This window comes from Lycorma delicatula, chromosome 4, assembly GCF_047948215.1.
Source record: "Lycorma delicatula isolate Av1 chromosome 4, ASM4794821v1, whole genome shotgun sequence".
Classification (NCBI taxonomy): Eukaryota; Metazoa; Arthropoda; class Insecta; order Hemiptera; family Fulgoridae; genus Lycorma; species Lycorma delicatula.
In genome coordinates this window covers 8,624,885-8,644,578 of record NC_134458.1, presented here as the reverse complement: position 1 = coordinate 8,644,578, position 19,694 = coordinate 8,624,885, and the positions used below count along the sequence as shown (strand labels likewise).

At 32.7% G+C, this 19,694-nt stretch overlaps 1 protein-coding gene across 1 annotated transcript in view; it reads left to right on the top strand.

The window, feature by feature from the left end:
• The window catches only part of Art4 (arginine methyltransferase 4), a 73,332-nt gene that overhangs the window by 26,139 nt on the left and 27,499 nt on the right, over positions 1 to 19,694 (top strand). The window contains exons 7-9 of the mRNA XM_075362259.1: positions 6,252 to 6,424; positions 13,719 to 13,941; positions 18,458 to 18,648. Coding sequence (XP_075218374.1) covers positions 6,252 to 6,424; positions 13,719 to 13,941; positions 18,458 to 18,648 — 587 coding nt within the window. The remainder of the gene's footprint in view (positions 1 to 6,251; positions 6,425 to 13,718; positions 13,942 to 18,457; positions 18,649 to 19,694) is intronic.

The following is a 19,694-nucleotide window of genomic DNA, read 5'->3' as shown; positions in this document are numbered from 1 at the left end:
TGAGTTCATCTCTTACATTGATGTAACATTCTTTAGACCCAGGGGACCAAGTGTTAACCACAAGTGGGAAGTCCTGGAGGATGAGATGCTGTCATATCACAACGCGATTTTGTGTGCCATTAGTCCTTTCGATAGGGGGTAGCAGAAGGCCCCTTGTCCTGTAGTCAGTCAGGAAGTTTTGGTTTCCTTCCATGACAAATTTCTGGCTTGTTTCGGTGATATTGAACTCACGGACCCTGATAGTTTGTTGGATGCTATCGTAGCTGATACCTTCAAGTAGACTCAACTGAGCAGCCAGGCAGGCCATGATGTTGAGGTTGATAGGCTAAGACGATCTTGCATGAACACCAGGCGATGACTGTGGAGGAGTAATGTAATGACTGTAATAGGAGTGATGATATCGAACTCCATATTTAATGGTGGGACAAGCTCAAAAGGACTAAGCAAGATATTAGGTATGAGATCTCCAGAATCTAATGGCAGAATTTTTACGGAACTCTGCGATACCCTCAACAAGGATATCTGGGAAGATGGTTGTTACAAAATTGTTACCAAAAAATTTGTTAGGCATCTTCCTACACTCGACAGGGCTACTTTATTAAGTTGCGTAGAGGCTCTCTTTCCTAGATGTGGTGAGATGAACCACGAGGAAATAGTTGCTGTTGACATCCCATTTGTCACCACATAAGAGCTGTGGTAGTCAGTTGTAATTTCAGGCATGGTAAGAGCCCTGGCTGGCATGGCATGCCCTGGGGAGGCAGTTGAGCTTGTTGTAAAACTATTTCCATAGTGTATGGTTGATGCATTCAACTATGCTGTTACCTGGGCAATGGTTCCCAGACTCCTGGAAGTCTGGCCCGCTTGTGCTTCTCAGGGAGAAAGGATGGCAAGGCAGCAAATCATCCTTTAGGTCTATCTGCTTGCTCAATTATGTGAGTAAGCTTTTTGAAAGTGTGCTGGTTAACACTCGCAACCAAGAGCTGAAGGCAACTGGTGGTCTTAGCAACCTCCAACTTGGCTTCTGTAAAGGCAGATGAACTACAGTTGCCATATCTAGAGTCATGACCAACGTCTGGGAGTCCAGATCGGGCTCAAGGCATACGCGTTTGATTCTGGCGGTGATCCTTTTTATATAAAAAACGCGTTCAACAGTGTACTGTGGGGCACAATATTTTGGACACTGAAGAGTCGTGATGTCAGCCCATACCTAAGGAGGATAATTCAGTGTTACCTCTCCAAAAGATTGGGAACGGGTATTTCTGCCGAGGGAGAAGTATGGATCAGGATGAGTTGTGGTGTTCCACAGGGTTCAGTGTTGGGGCCAACACTATGGAATATCACGTGTGATGAAGTTCTGTTCGTGAATGGACAGGACAGGTTCACTGATAACTTGGCACTCGTGATGGCAAAGTCGAAATGGGCAATTATGGACGCTGGGAATGAGGCAGTAAATATTGTTTTGTGTCTACTGGAGATCGGGCTCCAGCTTTTGCCAGAAAAGACTCAAGTGGTCACAGTCTTGGGTAGGAGTAAGCTGAACTTGATTTAATTTAGGGTGGTACCATGGTAGTCCACCCTACCCCTGCAGTGAAATACCTAGGGGTGGGCAGACAACGTCATGTTCCCGAAGCATGTAGTAGAAGTGTTGGTCAAAGGTAAAAAAACAGCTGCCCCAATTGGTCAGATAATGACCAACATCAGGGGTCCCCAAACATCAAAACAGAGGGTCTTGTCTCAGATGGTGCTCTTGAAAGTACTACATTGAGTCCTAGTCCGGTTCATCTTGCTGCAGAGGGGGAGAGCCAGTACAATTCTTAGCAGGGTGCACAGGGCTGTCTCCCTTTTGGTATGCTGAGGGTACAGGACCATCTCAGGCAATCCTACCAGCATAGTTAAAAAAAAAAAAAAAATGAAGGATGCCAATAAGTTTGAGGCTTGTGGCCAGCAATGGAGGCACGAATCGAATCAAGTCACATGGGGTGCTGTGATAATATTTTAAGGTGGGTCCAGCGTCCCATGTTATAGAGGGGGAGGGGTTTTAGTGGGTAGGCCTGCAAGGGAGAGTTGCAAACTATTATGGGATATAAGAATGCATGGTGCCTATATAATATGTTTCTCTTCCTCTGACAAAAAAAAAAAACTGTCATGGACAGGCAGCAGCAGGACCTGAGGTGTGGTGGAGTACCACCAAGAGGGAGGGACAATGCACCTAAAAAATATCACCAAGCAAAAAAGGGTTTTGCGACATGATGTCAGTTGCCAGTAAATAAGTCAACTCACCCTCAAGTGCAATGAAAAGGATAGTAAATCAGGAGGAGTGTGTTAAAGGACCTGGCAGTAGGTTTGAAATGCATTAAGTGTGGTGACCTCATTGTATATGAACCTAATATGAAGGTTGGTAAAGTAGATAGGAAAAGCTAGGGCATTCCCCACAAGCAATGCATGATCTTGGATGTATGGGAAGAGTGTGAAAAGTGGGCTACTGGGTAAGAAAAGAGGGAAAAATGATGTATGGATAGGGACAGGAATATTATGTCTTACTGGGTGTAAGGACTAACTGGTAGATTGTATGAAAGAAAAAAGAATGAGGGTTTTCGGTTTAAGTGAAACTAAATAGAAGGGAAAAGGTAGAAAGGATCTTAGGGAAGGAATGTTCTGTGTTGTAGTGGTGGCAAAAGGCAAAAAATGGAGTTGGCTTTATTGTGGGTAAGGAGATAAAGGAGTATAAGAGTCATAAGATTAAGGCTAAGGATTGGAGATAAGACTTGGGATATCATACGAGTGTATGTACCACAGGTGGGATGTGTTGAAGAAAATATAGGACAGTTGGAAGAAAATATAGGACTGGAAAGCTGCATAGAGGATAAGGAGACGGTAATGATAGGAGACATGAATGTGCAGGTGGGAAAAGAGAGAAATGAAATAAAGGAGTTACTGGGACCACATGGATATGAAGGAAGAAATGGGGGAGAAGGTTAAATAAGATATAGTTTTTGAATGGAATAACTTCATATCAGGTAACTTGTGGTTTGGTAGGAAGAATAGAAAGAAGGTTATGATGTATGGATGGGAAGATAGAAGAACAAAATTGGTAATTGACTACGTGTAAGTGGAGAGAGAGATAAGGAGGGAACCGATGGATGTAAGGTAGTGAGTGAAGAAATAGTGGTTAGAGGAGATTATAGGTTGGTAATGACTTAGTTTGTATTTTGGAAAATTCCCAGTGTGTAGGTTATGAGGGAAAGAATAATTGAAGTATGGCAGTTGAAAGAAAACAAACTAAGGGTAGAGTTTGAAGAAGGGATATAGAAATGTTTACCTAAAAGAGAAATAAAAGAGGGAGGAAGAATGGGAGTGCTCAAGAAGGTCATGTTGGGTATAGCAGAGTGGGTATGTAGTAGAGTTAGTGAGAAAAGAAAAGGAAAGGAAACAAAGTGGTGGAATGATTATGTAAGGACGGAAGTTGAAAAGAAGAAGGTAGCATGGAAGATATGGAGACAAAGCCATAAGAATGAAGACAGGGATAAATATAGGGAAGCAAAAAGAAAATGTAAGAAAGTTGTAATCAGAGAGAAGAACAAATCTTGGAAAGAGTTCACAGAAGAGCTGGGAAGGGACTCATAAGGGATTAAGGAAATGTTTGATGTCATTATAAGTAAAAGAAAAAGGGAGAGATGTAAAGTTTTTAAAAAAATCTAGGACATGTGATAGTAAGGTAGGAAGAAATACTTTGTAGATGGAAAGAATATTTTAGTGAACTCCTAAACCCAAATTGGTTTGAACCAAACTTTTGGAACTCTTGTTTTATTAGCTTGCGTTACTGTTTCCACTTTTAAATTCAGTTGGTCACGAAAATTGTCAAATTTTACATGTAACAATAATGGATTACCTGAGACTATAGTATTTTATAACTGATGATGCATCCGTAGTTTCAAGTAACTTAAAATATAAGTTGGTAAGTTCTGAATTAAGTTTGCTACTTTAGTGTGTTCTCTAAATACTTTTTTTATTTGTGTGTATATATATATTTTTTTTTACTGAGAATTCAAATAATTTATTAATGTATTGACCATTGTGCTAATAAAATTTAATATTAAATGAAATATAAACCATCAAAACATCATAAATATATAAGTTAAACTTACCATATTAATTCCAAGAATCGATTTTTGCAGGATCCCACATCTTCACTCTTTATTAAATTCTATAATTACATTAAACACATTTATTTATAATTTGTTAATTTCTCAAAATTGTTTTTTGAAAAATTTGAAATTTATTATGGACAAAATGCAAATTTTCAAAAAACAATTTTGACAATTTAACAAATCATAAATAAATATGTTTTAATATAATTATAGAATTTAACAACTACTGAAGATGTAGTGTCGTGCAAAAATTGATTTTTGGAATTAATATGGAAAGTCTACTTAACTATTTACTCTGTTTTGAAGGTTTATATTTCATTTAATGTTAAAAAAAAAATATATATATATAATATACAAAACACACACACACACACACACACACACTGCCACACCACATCACACACTTTCCATGAGGTAGGTCTGTTATATCAAGCTCATCACCATTTTCCTCCCCTGTTTCCAACTAAACTTTTAAGATCTTGATAGCTTTGATTTCATTTTTTAGATCATGTATAATCCTTACTCTTTTTTTACACTTTCTACTGATCTTTTTTGCATTGTCTTAACAATCCTTCTTTCATGGTACTCCCAGCTATTTAGCTTTCCTATTCTGATTAATGTTATATTCTCGATCACTCCACTCCATACTTCTTAATTTTTCTTTTTGTCCATTTAATCTTTTCCGGTCTCATTCAAGCTCACATTTTAAATGTCTGCAGTTTTTCTTTTTCTCTTTTTGTTAATATACATGACATTCTTTAGTGAATCTCTTTATATAAAGAAACTTATGTGATACTAAAATGTAGTGGCTATAAGAAAAAATAATAAAACTGTTAAACAGATATAATTTTAAGATCCTTCTTTTAAACTTTTAATAAGTAAAAAAAAAAAAAAACTTGAGGCGTGCATTAAAAAAGATTTAGGTAGGACATTCTGTTCATTATGAAATACTTTGAAGTACAACAATTCGTCTGAGTAATTGTTACTTATTTTAACTAAAATAAGATTTGCAGTGAACTATCAACAAAGCTTCCAAAAAATGCAATTAAAGATGTTAAACAAAGTAAATTATGAAGTGCCAATAATCCACATTGTTTAAGTTAAGCCTAGATAAAATAAACAGTTACAAATGTGTCTATTCACTGCATAAAAAACTAATCTGATCATTGTCATTGCTTCAGCCTACATTACAGCAAAAAATTCAAGTGAAACAGAGGTGAAATAGAATACTGAAATGGTATAATTTTACAAAAGTCAGGAATTTACAAACATATCTGGTGGTTTGCAATCTGCTTCACACAGGTGAAATATAAATGCTATTAATTTAAAGTAATTTAAAGTTAAATTATGTAATTTAAGTTATACTGTACATTCTAAATTAAAAAAAACTGAGAAAAAAATGTATTAACCAGATTGTCTTTAGATGTATTGAAGGCTACTTTGTTGCAATTACTTTATTCTGTACCAGTCGAATCAGAGCAACCTATTAGATCTAAGAGCCATGATGTATAGGGATATAAGTCAATATATTTAAAAGTCAGTCAAACATAGTACTGTGCGTTAGCTATACTATCTAATGGCATAATGAAAGTAAGGAAAAAGGAGAATGTACTAAATGAAGGAAAGGCAAAAAAGCAACAAGAGTGGGAAAGTAAAATATAATCTGTGCATTCTTAGAGGGACAAGGCATCTCTGACCACAGTTTGGGTCAGCATGTGTCAATTTGTTTTTTATAAATCATTTATTGTTCAGATGACTACTAAAATTATTTAAAATAAATATCCATCTTTTAGTTCTGAATTACACATCCTTGTTTTTGAAGTACATATAACAAATAGATTGTGGGGTTTTTCCATCTAATTGTGAAGAAAATATTATATGCTAAGGATTTGTGCATGTCATTAAATTAAATCTTTACAAAATAATTTTGTACTTAATTATATCGTTCAAAAAATGACCCAACCACAAAAGTTATTTTGTGAAAGTAATAGTTTTTTTCTATGCTTACAGTAATTTAGGAACTTTTCTTTCGATTGTTGTTTTCTAGCCTATTCTTTTAGTTTTATATTTAATTTTTTTTGAGAGATTTTTTTCTGTGTTCAGGATTCAAACCTGCTTTCATGGTGTAGATCTGAGCAGTATGAGGCAGGCAGCAATGAAAGAGTATTTCCGACAACCCATAGTTGATACATTTGATATGAGAATATGTATAGCTAAGTCAGTCCGTCACAGTGTTGACTTCAGTCAGGCTCAAGAATCAGATCTCCATAGAATAGGTATGTGAAATTTTTTCTAAACTGTACATAGTGTGTTGATGATCGTTAGTAAGATTATAATTTTTTTAGTGAAGATGAGTTATTAAGTTTTACAGTTTTCTTTTTTAATCTTTGCTAATGTTCTTAATTATGTTATTGTTATCATATATAATAAATAATTCTTATGTTTTGTTAATGAAATTTGAATGTTTTAGATATTAATGTTACGGTTGGGGTTTACATTATTGAAGGAACCAAAAATAATATTTACATTATTTCCAAGTAGAATTATATTAAATCTGTCTCTTATAGCAAAAAATCTAATGATTTGTAGAAATTGACCCATTTTAATCCAGATCCATTACTTTTCTCATTTCACTTTAATATTTTAATTCCTATGAACATTTTGTTTTTTACTTTCTGATCCGCTTCAGAAATGATATATTCATGTATAGACTTAGGTTTCATTCATGTTATTTAAAATTCACTATTGATGAGAGACATCAATTTTCATTTAAATTAGGACTGTTAAAATTGAAAGATCTTTGGCTCCATACAGTTCACACAGCTCATGGATGTACTCGGCTCCTTTCTAATGCACTTGGCTCCTGATGATTCAGCGGCTCCATACACAGTATATAAGCAAGCTTCTCACTTCACTCAATCAGTCCTCTTCCAGTCTTCTACTAGTCTACTACAACTCTCCAAGGACTCAACAAGCCTTTTTCCACTCATTACATGATATTACATATATTAATACAATAAAGTTACATAAAGTTTCATAAGTTAATAATGTTATATATATGAATGATATTTACAGTTCATAATAAAAATAATTATAATTGCAAGTACATAAAGACTTAATTTATTTAAAGAATCAGCACCAATTTCGACATAAAGTTTTTATCGATCCTCCGACCGTGGATATATATTAATCTACAATTTGAAGAAATATTATTCAATAATCTTCATATTTTATAATCTACTGCATAAAGGGACTCACAGTGTCTAATTCTACAACATCATTTACATAACATCTTTCTTAATTTACCTTACGTTATATCATTATTATTATAATAACATTTAATTTATGTTATCAATAATTTACATTAATTTAAATTACTGTTATGGAAAAGGAACAATTAATTAAACAAAGAGGGTCAATAAAGGCCTCTGTAACTAGAAGTGCCACATTTACTGACAAATTTGATCCTTCTCAAGGTGACCTTGCAAATTAAGTTAAGGAATCTTGATTTAAATATGACATCATTCAATCAAAACTTGAATTAGATTTTGACGATGATGTTTTATCATTGAATCGTGAACAATTCGAGGAAAACTTGTGTAATATAGAATGCAAATTGCAACATTTAATAAATAGTACTAATTGAAAATCATCTAATCAAGAAGTTAGTACATACATCATTTAAAAAAAACTCAATTACAACCTGTAAATATACCCATATTTAAAGGTAATGTCTTAGAATGGTAGCATTATTTTAATATATTTATTGATTTAATAGATAATAGAGATGATTTAACTAAAATTCAAAAATTACTTGTATCTACATTCTTCTTTAAAGAATAAAGCTTAGTTAGAGCTTCAGTTAGATCTCCCAATAACAAATTAAAATTTTATTATTGCTGTAGAATTACTAAAGGTGCGGTTTGACAGTAAATATATAATTGCTTTTCACGATGTTGAATGTATTTTAAAATAAAATTCTATAAAAAAAAAATCTGTCGATACTTGTCCAAATTTTATTAATGAAATTTCCTCATATGTGAATTTGCGCAAAGCAATGCAACTTCCTTTTAATACATATGAATTTATCCTAGTTCAATTTCTAACATCTAAATTGGATTATAACACCTCAAGATTATGGAAGGAAAGGTTGTCAAATGAGTGGTTTCCCATCTTATCATTGAATTGCTTAATTCTAGATGATAACGTTTAGAAAATATTAATACATCCACCTGAAACACACAAGTGAATACTGATAACGAAACCAAGGAACAACATCATAAAAATACAACCAGATTTTTAACCAAACGTTTTAATTTAAATCCTAATAAACAATATAAAAGACAATGTTAGTTATACAAAATCCAATTTTTATCGATGTTCATTTTGTAATTCAAATCATTACTTATATCAGTGTAAGGAATTTTTAAATTTGTCTATAGATAGTTGTAAAACCTTTTTGGCAAATAATAATTGTTTTAATTACTTATGTAAGGGCTATTCTACTAATCATTGTTATTCAAAAAGTCTGTAAGATTTGTGGTAAAAAACAATACACTCATTCATATGGACAAAATTAATCATTCTAAGGTAGAAGGCAATAAGCCTGAAAGTATAACCTATTGTTCATTTAAGAATTAGTCGAATGAAAGTATAATTCTGTCAACAGCTGTATGTAATACTAGTGATACATGGTAATACATATTCATGTATTACCATACTCATATTCATGTAATACTGTTTACATGGTAATACATATTCATGTAGATTACTATTAGATTCTGGTCCACAAACAAATTTTTGTACTTTTAGTTTTGCTTGCAAATTAGGTCTTAAACTTAATTAAAATAATTTACCCATTTGTGGCATAAATAACTCATTAGTTCAATCCAGTATTACAGTTATATTGCACTCAATGTTATAAAAACTATTCGTTCAAGGTAAAATGTTTTACCAAATATTACTAACAGCCTCCTTTCTTCCGCATTTGACATTTCTCATTTCAAATTACCTCATAATATATTTCTGGCTGGTCCCAGTTTCAATATACCAAATAATATTGACGTACTAATTGGAGCTCAGTTCTACTTGTGTCTTATCCTTCCTGGAATATTCATTTGTAATTTCAGATTTCCTGTTATACAGGAAACTAAATTAGGATATATAAATAGCGGTCACCTTCCTAATAACATTGAGGGCTACAATAATGTCACATCTTTTCTTGTATGTAACACTCATAAAAATCTATTTACTATACTCAAGAATTTCTGGAAACTTAGAAATTAATACTGATGCTTCAGGCAATGAAACCTCAACATGTGGAACACATTTTCAAACCAATATTACTTGAAATAATCTGGGCAAATTTGTTGTGCCGTTACCACACAAGGCTAATAACATTCAACTAGGTGATACTTTTGTCAATGCTAAAAATAGATTTTTATTTTTGGAAAGAAAGCTAAACAATAATTCCAACCTTAAAAAGACTATTCCGCTTTCATACAGGAATATTTAGGTCAGGAATATTTATTTATATTTAGGTCATATGTCAATACTCAACTCCGATGATTTGTTAATTAACAAATCAAATGTGTGTTATTTACCTCACCATCCAGAATTTAAACTATGAAGTTTAACTACTAAAATTTGAGTTGCCTTTGATGTTCAGTGAAAACTACTAACTGTTTATCCCTCAATGATACTCTTTTAGTTGGACCTGTAGTTCAACAAGATCTAATTTCCATATTACTTGGATTCAGAATTCATAATTACATCAGTACTTCTGATATAGCTAAAATCTATCGTCAAATATTAGTTAAATCTAGTGATTCCAATTTACAACCTATACGTTACTAACACAATGGCTCAATTTATACAACCAGTTGCATTTGATTGAATCCATTAAAATAGATCGTTCCATTAAACCCAACATTGATAGTAATATTAATTGTATTCAAATACATGGATTCTCCGATGCCTCCGTAAAAGGCTATAGCTGTTGTATTTACATAAGAATTGTATACGCTAATAATACAATTTCCCCTAATATACTTTGTTCCAAGACAAAATTGGCACCCTTAAAACAAATTACAGTTCCAAGACTTGAAATTTGTGGTGGTTTACTACTTAGTTGTTTATTATTAAAGGTAATTAATTAGTACCTCAATTAAACAGTTTGACCAAATACATTTACCCACAGATTCTACAATAGTACTACATTGGATTCATGGACAACCACCTGATTGGAAAGTATGTCAGCATACTTTCCAATTTCTGAGATTCAAAAAATTACCACAGATGCTAATTGGCATTATGTCAAATCCTCTGATAATCCAGCAGACATGTTATCTAGAGGTTGTTCACCAAGTAAATTGACATGTCACTTTGGCGGCATGGCCATCATTGGCTTTTACAAACTGCTGCCCATTGGCCGAAAGATATTAATATTACCTTTAATAACTGTAATATAAGCACTGGATGTTTAATAGAAAAATGCATATTATAACATCATTTGTATCTACTGCCAAATCAAGACTATCAGAGTGAATTTCTGGTCCTTAAGCTACTCAGGAACTAAACCACCCTCTTACCATTTTTATTCAATGATCACAACGCATGCATTGTAATGATGAATTAAATAACCTTAAAAACAGTCTAACTATTTCTAAACAAAGCAAATTTTTTCACTTGATCCATTCTGGATAATTTAGGCTTACTACATGTAGGTGGCAGACTGCAACACTCTCTGTTACATTACTAAACGAAACATCCTATTGTTTTACATCGTAATGCTAACATTACAATAGTAATCATTAATGTTGAACACTTGCAACTGTTGCTTGCTGGTGTTCAACTTATTCATCATTTGTTACGACAGAAATATAGGATAATAAATGGCAAGAAAGTTATTTCCTCCATCATTTGTAAATGTATGATATGCTTTCAATATATTGTAAAAACCCAAGTACTACTGCTTGGTCAGCTAACATCTTCCAAAATTATTCCTTCCCGACCATTTTCTACTTGCACAGTTGACTAAGGCAGTCCAATTATGATTGGTCTTGGCAAGCAGAGGTTTAAAACATTAAGCAAATCTTATATAGCACTTTTAATATGTCACACCACCACTAAAGTTATTCATTTAGAGTTAGTTTTTGATCTGAATTCACAGTCGTTCATTTACAGCAACACCATTTATTGCGTAAGTGTTTTCCATCATGTAATCTTTGTGTTGGAGACTTATTATTAGTTACTAATGGAAATTCTCCACTCGTGCATTGGAAACATGGAATTGTCACCCAGGTTTATATGGGCTCTGACAATCTTGTAAGAGTTGTTGATTTGCAAACAGCAAACATTCCATTAAGAAGACCTATTCATAAATTATGCCTATTACCAAGCACAGATGATTAATACAAATAATATGTATTCTTTATTTTTGTAATATTTTTGATCGGTTTAAATATTTCATACACTTGTTTTCTTTAATTTCATTTGATTGTATCTTTATAAAATGTCTGTGAACACACTTATAAATATTGCTTTTAATTATATATTCATATCACTTTGTTCATATCTCCTTTAATTTTTCTGCTTTTTCAAATGACTCTAAATTGTATCTCTGGTTATTTGTTGAATAGATGAATTAAAATTCCTGTGATATTTCTAATTTTTCGTAAACTTTCTAAAACGGCGATGGTATATACTTTTTATGTAAAGACTCATATTTTCTTTTAAGCCATCATAGCTTTCATTTATTAGAAAAAAAGAAAGGTTGTTTTAATTGAAATGAGTACCACATCTAATGAAACATGAAAAATAATTAATATATTACCAGTGTATAACAACATATTAATCCTTTTTTTATAGTAGAATGACCATTTTCCTGAAACCAGTTAGATTAATTGGGAGTGAAATTGGTGATACCGTTGAACTATACTAAATGTTAATTTATATTGGGTTTTGCAGCTGAAGATTATTTTGTCCTGATCATCCCTTGTATAAAGAAAATGGGTACTATGTCAAGACGAATCATAATTGGACCGCTGTAGTCAACTGCGCAAGTAGAAAATGGTCGGGAAGGAATAATTCTGGAAGATGGTAGCTGATCAACACGTTGTACTTGGGTTTTTGCATTATATCGAAAACATATCATAGATTTACGTTATAGAAATAAATGAGAGTTGCAGGAACTTCGACTGTTTGAGAATAAGATAAATTACCTGATTAATGGTATGACTATCCCATTAATCCATGGGGAGCAGCTAGTTGTACTGACTGAATAAAACAAGTGAACCATCTTATAAGCTGACGTGCACAATCAAATGTCCACAGTTCGTAGTTACATCATAGTTTATTATCCAAAGCAAAAGAGCTCATAACTCTTCAACATGAATGAATTACCACTTATAGACAAGAGGATTAGTTGGTTTCTTTTAGAAGTTTAGGAAATTCTACTTTTAGGAATACAGTTGGAATATTGAAAGTGGAAAATGAACAGTAATCATAGGCCCAAGTACACCTACATCTAGGTTTACCTCAGTAACTGGAGACAGATTAATTATTCAGCATGCAAAGTTAGTGAACACTGAAAAGTGATCTATGTCAGTTAATATGTTTATTATAATGTGTAATAGAAAACATTAAATGAAGTTGTAATCTTTACTCTGTGGTAATAGAAGAGTACTGAAAGAATAGACTAAAACATAACAGAAAGAAGAAATCTTTAGAAAACAAGAAGAAACTTGATGTGCTGTATTATAAAAGTTTTGGTATGAGAAAATCAGAATCAAATTAAACATGAAATGTTCATGTTTCATGTATTGTGTGCAGAAACGCATCAATATCTTCTCCAATTCACCTAACCCAACATTTATACTAGTTAATTTATTTATCTTAATGAAAAGGCTGAAAAAAGCTGCATATTTAAAGCTGTGTAGTTTAAAATTTAGATTGCAATTATTCATAGATTGAACACTAATTAAATAACGATTAAAAAATGAACAGAAGACTACTAAATACTGTATCACCCTGAAGAGTACTGAATTGTTCAACTGTAAGAGGCCAGCCCATATATTGATGTCTGATAGAGTTACGTTAAGTGGGTTAGTACAATGTTTATAACCAACATATCATTTCGCTTTTTCTGATTTGTGGTCAGGTCAGATTTCAGATCATTTTCCTTCACTTGTTATTTTACTTTCATCCCACCATTCCTCCTGAAAAATCTTTGTCCACTTCTGTTATTGTATCAAAACTTTTATATTAAGAATTTAAAGTTTCTTGTTGTCTAGAGAGTTATTTTTTCTGTGATTAATGATTACAGAGAGAACTTGTTTTAGATGATTGTTTCAGAACTCTTCTATTACCACAGTGTAATATCTACAATTCACTTATATTTAACTGTTGTTTCTTATTATAATTATAGTTTCATTTAATGATTTTCTGTTAAAATGTTTTCACTTCATACTAAATTTTTAATTTACATTGCATGTAGTAAAATGTCTACTTCTCATAGTATTAACGAAATATAAGTTAAAATCTTTATGCTATTTTTTTTTGTTATTACAGAAATCCCTCTTGAATTCTATGTACTGGAGTCTGGGTTAGTTCACGGTTTAGCGTTTTGGTTTGATGTGGCCTTTTCTGGCAGTTGCCAAACAGTTTGGTTGTCTACTTCACCAACTGAGCCACTAACTCACTGGTATCAAGTTCGTTGTCTCCTGGAAAGGCCAATATTTGCTAAGGCCGGACAGCTTTTAACTGGACATGTTGTTTTGCAAGCTAACCAAAGGTTTGTTTTATTCATGTATATTTATTTATTTTTTTCATTTTATATATATATTTTTTTTATAGCCAGTGTATGCTGCTATCTGTTTGCAGTTGCTAGTCTGTGGTGAAAATGCACCAATTGATAAACTTTGGTGTCATTTGAGAACCAATCTATTAAACGTGCCGTAAAAATAAAAATTGTTAGTGTTTTAACAATATTAACTAATGTCTAACTAACACTAACATCTGCAACAGACAGACATTGTTTGTATTTGTATCTGTAAGTGGATAGTTTATCTGTCCTTATATACTTTTTATCTGTCCCAATCTGTCGTTTATCTGTCCCAGTACTACTTCATTGATAACTGAGGTGTCAACAAACCATTTACTAAATAATAGTTCTCTATCTTTCTTGTAACCCAAAATATCTTTTAGAGTTCTTTATGAGTAGTTGATTTTATTGCTCTTTATTGTTTTTATTAAATAGCAGCATCTTTCTTGTATTGTTATTCTCTTACATTTTATTATATTTTTGGCACAGACCTGATTTTGGTTCCTGGTTTTATTATTGGTTAAATCTAAAATACAGATTATTTTATTGATAACTAAAATGGTGAAATGCAATTAATAAACAGAACACAAGTTATAGGAAGTATGTTGAACGTGAGACTATTTACATGTTTTTATTTTGTGAAGGAAAGAATTGCCTCTAGCTGATTTAAATGTTTAGCGGAGTATTCTTTTCTTTTCTGTTATTTCCAAGTTCTCAGAACATTGATTGTGATTTTGTTGTTCACATCCAGAGTTTTTGCTTTTAAAAATGTATTGGAACATCATAATCCACTACCTGTGGAATAATGACTGATCACATATTAAAAATTAGTTGTAACCTTAATAAAGGATCATATGAAAAGCATGTATACTTTCAGTTATTCATTTATTTTTTATTTTTTTATCTAAATATGCATTATAAATCCTGGAATATGATCTGAGATTTTGATAAATTAATTAGATTACAGCTAGATTTAATATTGTAAAATCAAATCTAAAGGTGGGCTACCTTAACACATGATGCTGTTACTGTGTCTTAGAAACAGCATTTTCCTTCAGATGTACTGTCAACACTGAAGAAGAAAATTACTATTAGAGTTTGCATTGTGTATGGTCACAAACACAACTAGAAAAAAAAATACAAAAAGTACAGATATATGTATAAAAAAAATGTAATTTAGGCCTTGTGTGGTACCTTGTTTTGAGACATACCGCTCTTTTTGTGCAGCTGCTACTAACACATATTTAGAAGAATTTATGAACTGTGTATATAGTTTGAAGTGTTAGTTAAATTATTTTATTTTTAGTTGGCATATATAGTTAATTCAGATCAAAGTAGTTGTAACTGTAGTAATTTTGCAAATGGAAAAGTTTGTTTTATTGAGCAAACTGTGCAGGATTGTATGATTCGAAAAATAATTTGTTAGTTTTATTTATTTGAAAAATTATTTAAAGGTTGCTTAATAGTATATAAAAATATAAAAAAAAACAACAGTCAGCAGAGTAAGAGTAGATCATCAAAGGTAAGTGAACAATTATAATTTTTCTTAAAAATGTCTACTCCAACAAAAGTTGTAATTTGTTTTAAACATGTCATCAAAAGAATTAAAACGCTCTAGGCTTATATTTTCTGAAGGAGTAGTTTTACTCTTGGGTTCAAAGTCATATGGTAAAAGGTAGTCTAGTAGTCTTCGTTATGTCGCATTAATTACTTGTAGCTTCATACCTGTAAACTTTCTGGACATAGAAAAAGAAAAGTTATGTGATGCTGTATCTTCTTTTACAAGGAGAAATGGTAGGATCATATCTTAGTATCACATTCAAGCAAGAAAAATTTAATAAATTCCATAGCAATTAAATTGGTGAAATATGAGAGGTTATCTCTAAAGTAAAGACCGTTTCATTGTAAAAAAATTTATTCTGAAAACTTTATAAATATTTTTTATTTCTCTTAAACTACAAACCTTATATTACTTGGTTAGGGATTTAAATTTATCAAAAAATCAAGCTGAACTGTTAGGATCAAGACTGCAAGGTTGGAATTTACTTCAAAAAAATACAAAAATTTTGGGCTTTCGAAGCCGACAAAAAGAACTTGCTCAATACTTTATTGATGAAAATAATTTGTTTTATTGCACAAATATTGATGAGCTTATGTTGCACGTAGAAGTTCATAAACCTGAGGATTGGTGCCTTTTCATAGATTCGTCCAAGTACAATTTAAAAGTTGTTCTACTGCTCAACGGTAACAAATGTCCTTTGATACCAGTAGTTTATGGTATTAATTTGAAAGAGACATACGATGTGATGAAAGACGTTCTTGAAAAAATAAATTATAAAAAACATAGCTGGAACATATGTGATGATTTGAAAGTTATAGCTATTTTGTTAGGCATGCAGCTAGGCTATACTAAGTACATGTGTTTTCTTTGCAAATGGCACAGCCGAGCTAGGGATAAACATTATGTTACCAAAGATTGGAAGAAACGAGACAACTTAACTCCAAGTGGGAAAAATATTATTCATGAGCCCTTAGTTGAACCCAAAAAATATTTTTACCTCCTCCATATCAAGCTAGGACTAATGAAAAATTCTTCAAAAGCAATGAAGAAGGATAGTCCTGGATTTTTGTACATCAGGCAGAAATTTCTGAATGTAAGTGAAGGAAAAATTAAAGAAGGAAATTTGTTGGTCCTCAAATAAGAGAGTTGGTCAGAGATGATGTATTTAACTCGATGTTAAATAATGTAGGAAGTGCAGCTTGGGCTTCATTTACAGACACTTGCAAAACTTTTCTCGGCAAACAAAAATCCAATAATTACCACGATATTGTTAATCAACTTCTTACTTCATACAGAGCTGTGGGATGTCACATAGCTTTCAAAATACATTTCCTCCACTCACATCTGAGTTTTTTCCCGGTCACCTTTGGAAACGTAAGTGATGAACATGGTGAATGTTTCCACCAAGACATTTTAATGATGGAAAGCCACTATAAAGAGAAATGTAATACTAACATGCTAGCCGATTACTGTTGGATATTAATTCGGGATATACCTTGGGCTACTTATAAAAGAAACGCATCAGCAAAGTCATTCTAACACAGGTATGCCCATGCAAAATTATAAATTTTAACTATATTTTCCCTTACATTTTTTTGAAGCGCAATCTATTTAAAACTAAGGAAGGTAGAAAAATTGTATTTACAGATGTGTAATGTACACAACAAAACAATTCAAGAAATCGTATCACACTTAAAGAAACATTAATCAGAAGGTGCTAAGTCTGGACTATACTCGTATGGTGGATGATCGTAAATTTCCCATCCAAATGTTCTCAGTAAATCACGTGTCGGACCTGCAGCATGTGGACGTGCATTATTGTGCAGCAGAACGACGCTGTCAGTCAGCCGCCCATGTTGCTGATTTTGAATGGCGAGCCATAACTTACATAAAGTTTTGGAGTAGGCTTCTACATTTATAGTCATTCCATGTGACATGAAATCAAATCAGCAGTATGCCAAACCGATTGCAAAAGACTGGCCATCAGTTTGCATCCAAATAGCTGTGGCTTGACCTTTGTTGGTCTGGTTGGGGATTGAGGATGACAGTATTCACTTGACTGCCATTTTCTCTCTGGTGTGTAATAGGAAATCCATGTTTCATCGCCGGCAACAATTAAAATAAGGAACTCATCACTTCTTCTGTGTACTGCATCAAAAATTACAAAGCAGATCCCTTTCGAATCTTTTTGTGATGTTCTGTTAAGACATGTGGCACCCACCGTCACAGTCTTTCCTGAAGCCTAAATGGTCATGAACTATGCGACCAATAACAACTCTTGAAACATCAGGAAAAATAAGGGCTAGGTTGGAAATTGTTGAACGTTGATCTCTTCTGATTTCATCATCGATGCGTTTCAAGATGTCCTTGGTGTTTATGCCTACCTGAACATTCTTCATCATGCACATTAATTCTGTTATTTCTAAATCTTTCACCATTTTCGGATGTTTTTTTCATTCATTACATTATCACTGTACACAGCAACCAATTGCAATGAATTTCATCTGGCGTAATATTTTGATGGTTTAAAAAACGTATTACAACATATTTCACAGTCAGCGGCTTCAACTTTGATTTTCCTATTCATTTTATAATGTAATAACTCACACGTAATCAAAGATACTACAACGCGACAACTTACAGACAACAATTGAGTGTGTACGTTACTAGTGTGGCCATAAACAAAACAGGTTCGCCGACCTTAAGGAGAGAAATTTCCCAGCGGTCTTTACTTTAGAGATATCCCTCGTAAATTTATAAAACAAACCGTTTTTTAAACCTTATTTACCTTCTTTATTTATAACTGCTATTATTTATTTATTTAATAATTTTATTAGTAACTAGTGTTTACTGCTTTCCAATGATTCCATAGTATTTTAATTATATAAAAATTTACAATTATTTAACTTTATTTGTTGTTATTAGGCAGAGTTATGATGTTACAATGGATTTATGTATTGAGGGTGCAGAAAACACTAGGTCAACAAATGTATTGGATTTGAAAAATCCATACTTCCGATACACAGGGCAGCCGGTAGCTCCACCACCTGGTGTCAATAACACGTCACCTAGTGAAGCATACTGGAGTCAGTTAGATGCACAAGGAGCAAGACAAGGTATTGTGTGTAATATTTAAAAATAAAATATTCTATTGTAGGTTCATTTCTTTTATTAACCATTTTGAAGGTATCTGCATCTTCAGTTATGAAATATTTTGTAAAAATATCAGTAATAAATATTTTGTAGAAGTAATATATGTCAATTAATAATTCTACAGAAATATATAAAAAGAGTGTTACAGAATAAAATGAAAATATAGGCAAGTCAAAAAATACCTTATTTATATAAATAATTTTATATGCATGAGGTAAGAATTATCAACCTACTCCCAATTTGTTGTTAGATGATTTTTATTCTTGGATTTTTAATACATAATATTATAAAGTAGTGTAAATAAAATGAAGTAACATACAGTTTTGTTCAACATACCTATAATGAACTTTTTGCTGTATTATTTAATAGTATGGATATCACTCAGTCTACAAACAACAGAAAAATATGAGGAAGTTATTCTTATTTTGAGTCTTTTTTTTTGTTGTTAATTAGTGCATTTTCAGACGGGGGCGCACACACATTAACCCATGCACGCACGCACGCACGCAGATGGATGGACGGGCGGACAGATATAGAGAGATAGAGGGATATATACATATATAGAATGAAAAAAAATTCTTATCCTAGGTTAGATGTTGGACATCTTGCTCGAGGACTGTTCTCAGTGTCTTCTTCACCTCTTCATTATGACGCTGTGTGGGATTTACCCGTGGGTGGTATATGGCTCTAGTCCAGTGTGCAATGTGTTGTTGGTGGCATAACTTTTTTCACTTCCGGCTTGTGAGTGCAGTCCTGTTATCTGCCAGGATGGCCACAGGATTCCCCAGTGGCAAAATACTACCTTCTCCAAATAGTGGAAAATTGTGTTTGTGCCCGTGTGCCTAGCCTCTACCCAACGGGAAGACTGGTCAATTGCCACCACTAGGAACCTGTTTCCTTGTTTCGTTTCTGGATATGGATTCAGTAACTTAATTGCCACATGCTTCCAACAAACTGTAAGCCTTTGAGGTTGCTGATTGTTTGGTGGAGGGTTTGGCCCTTGCTTGTA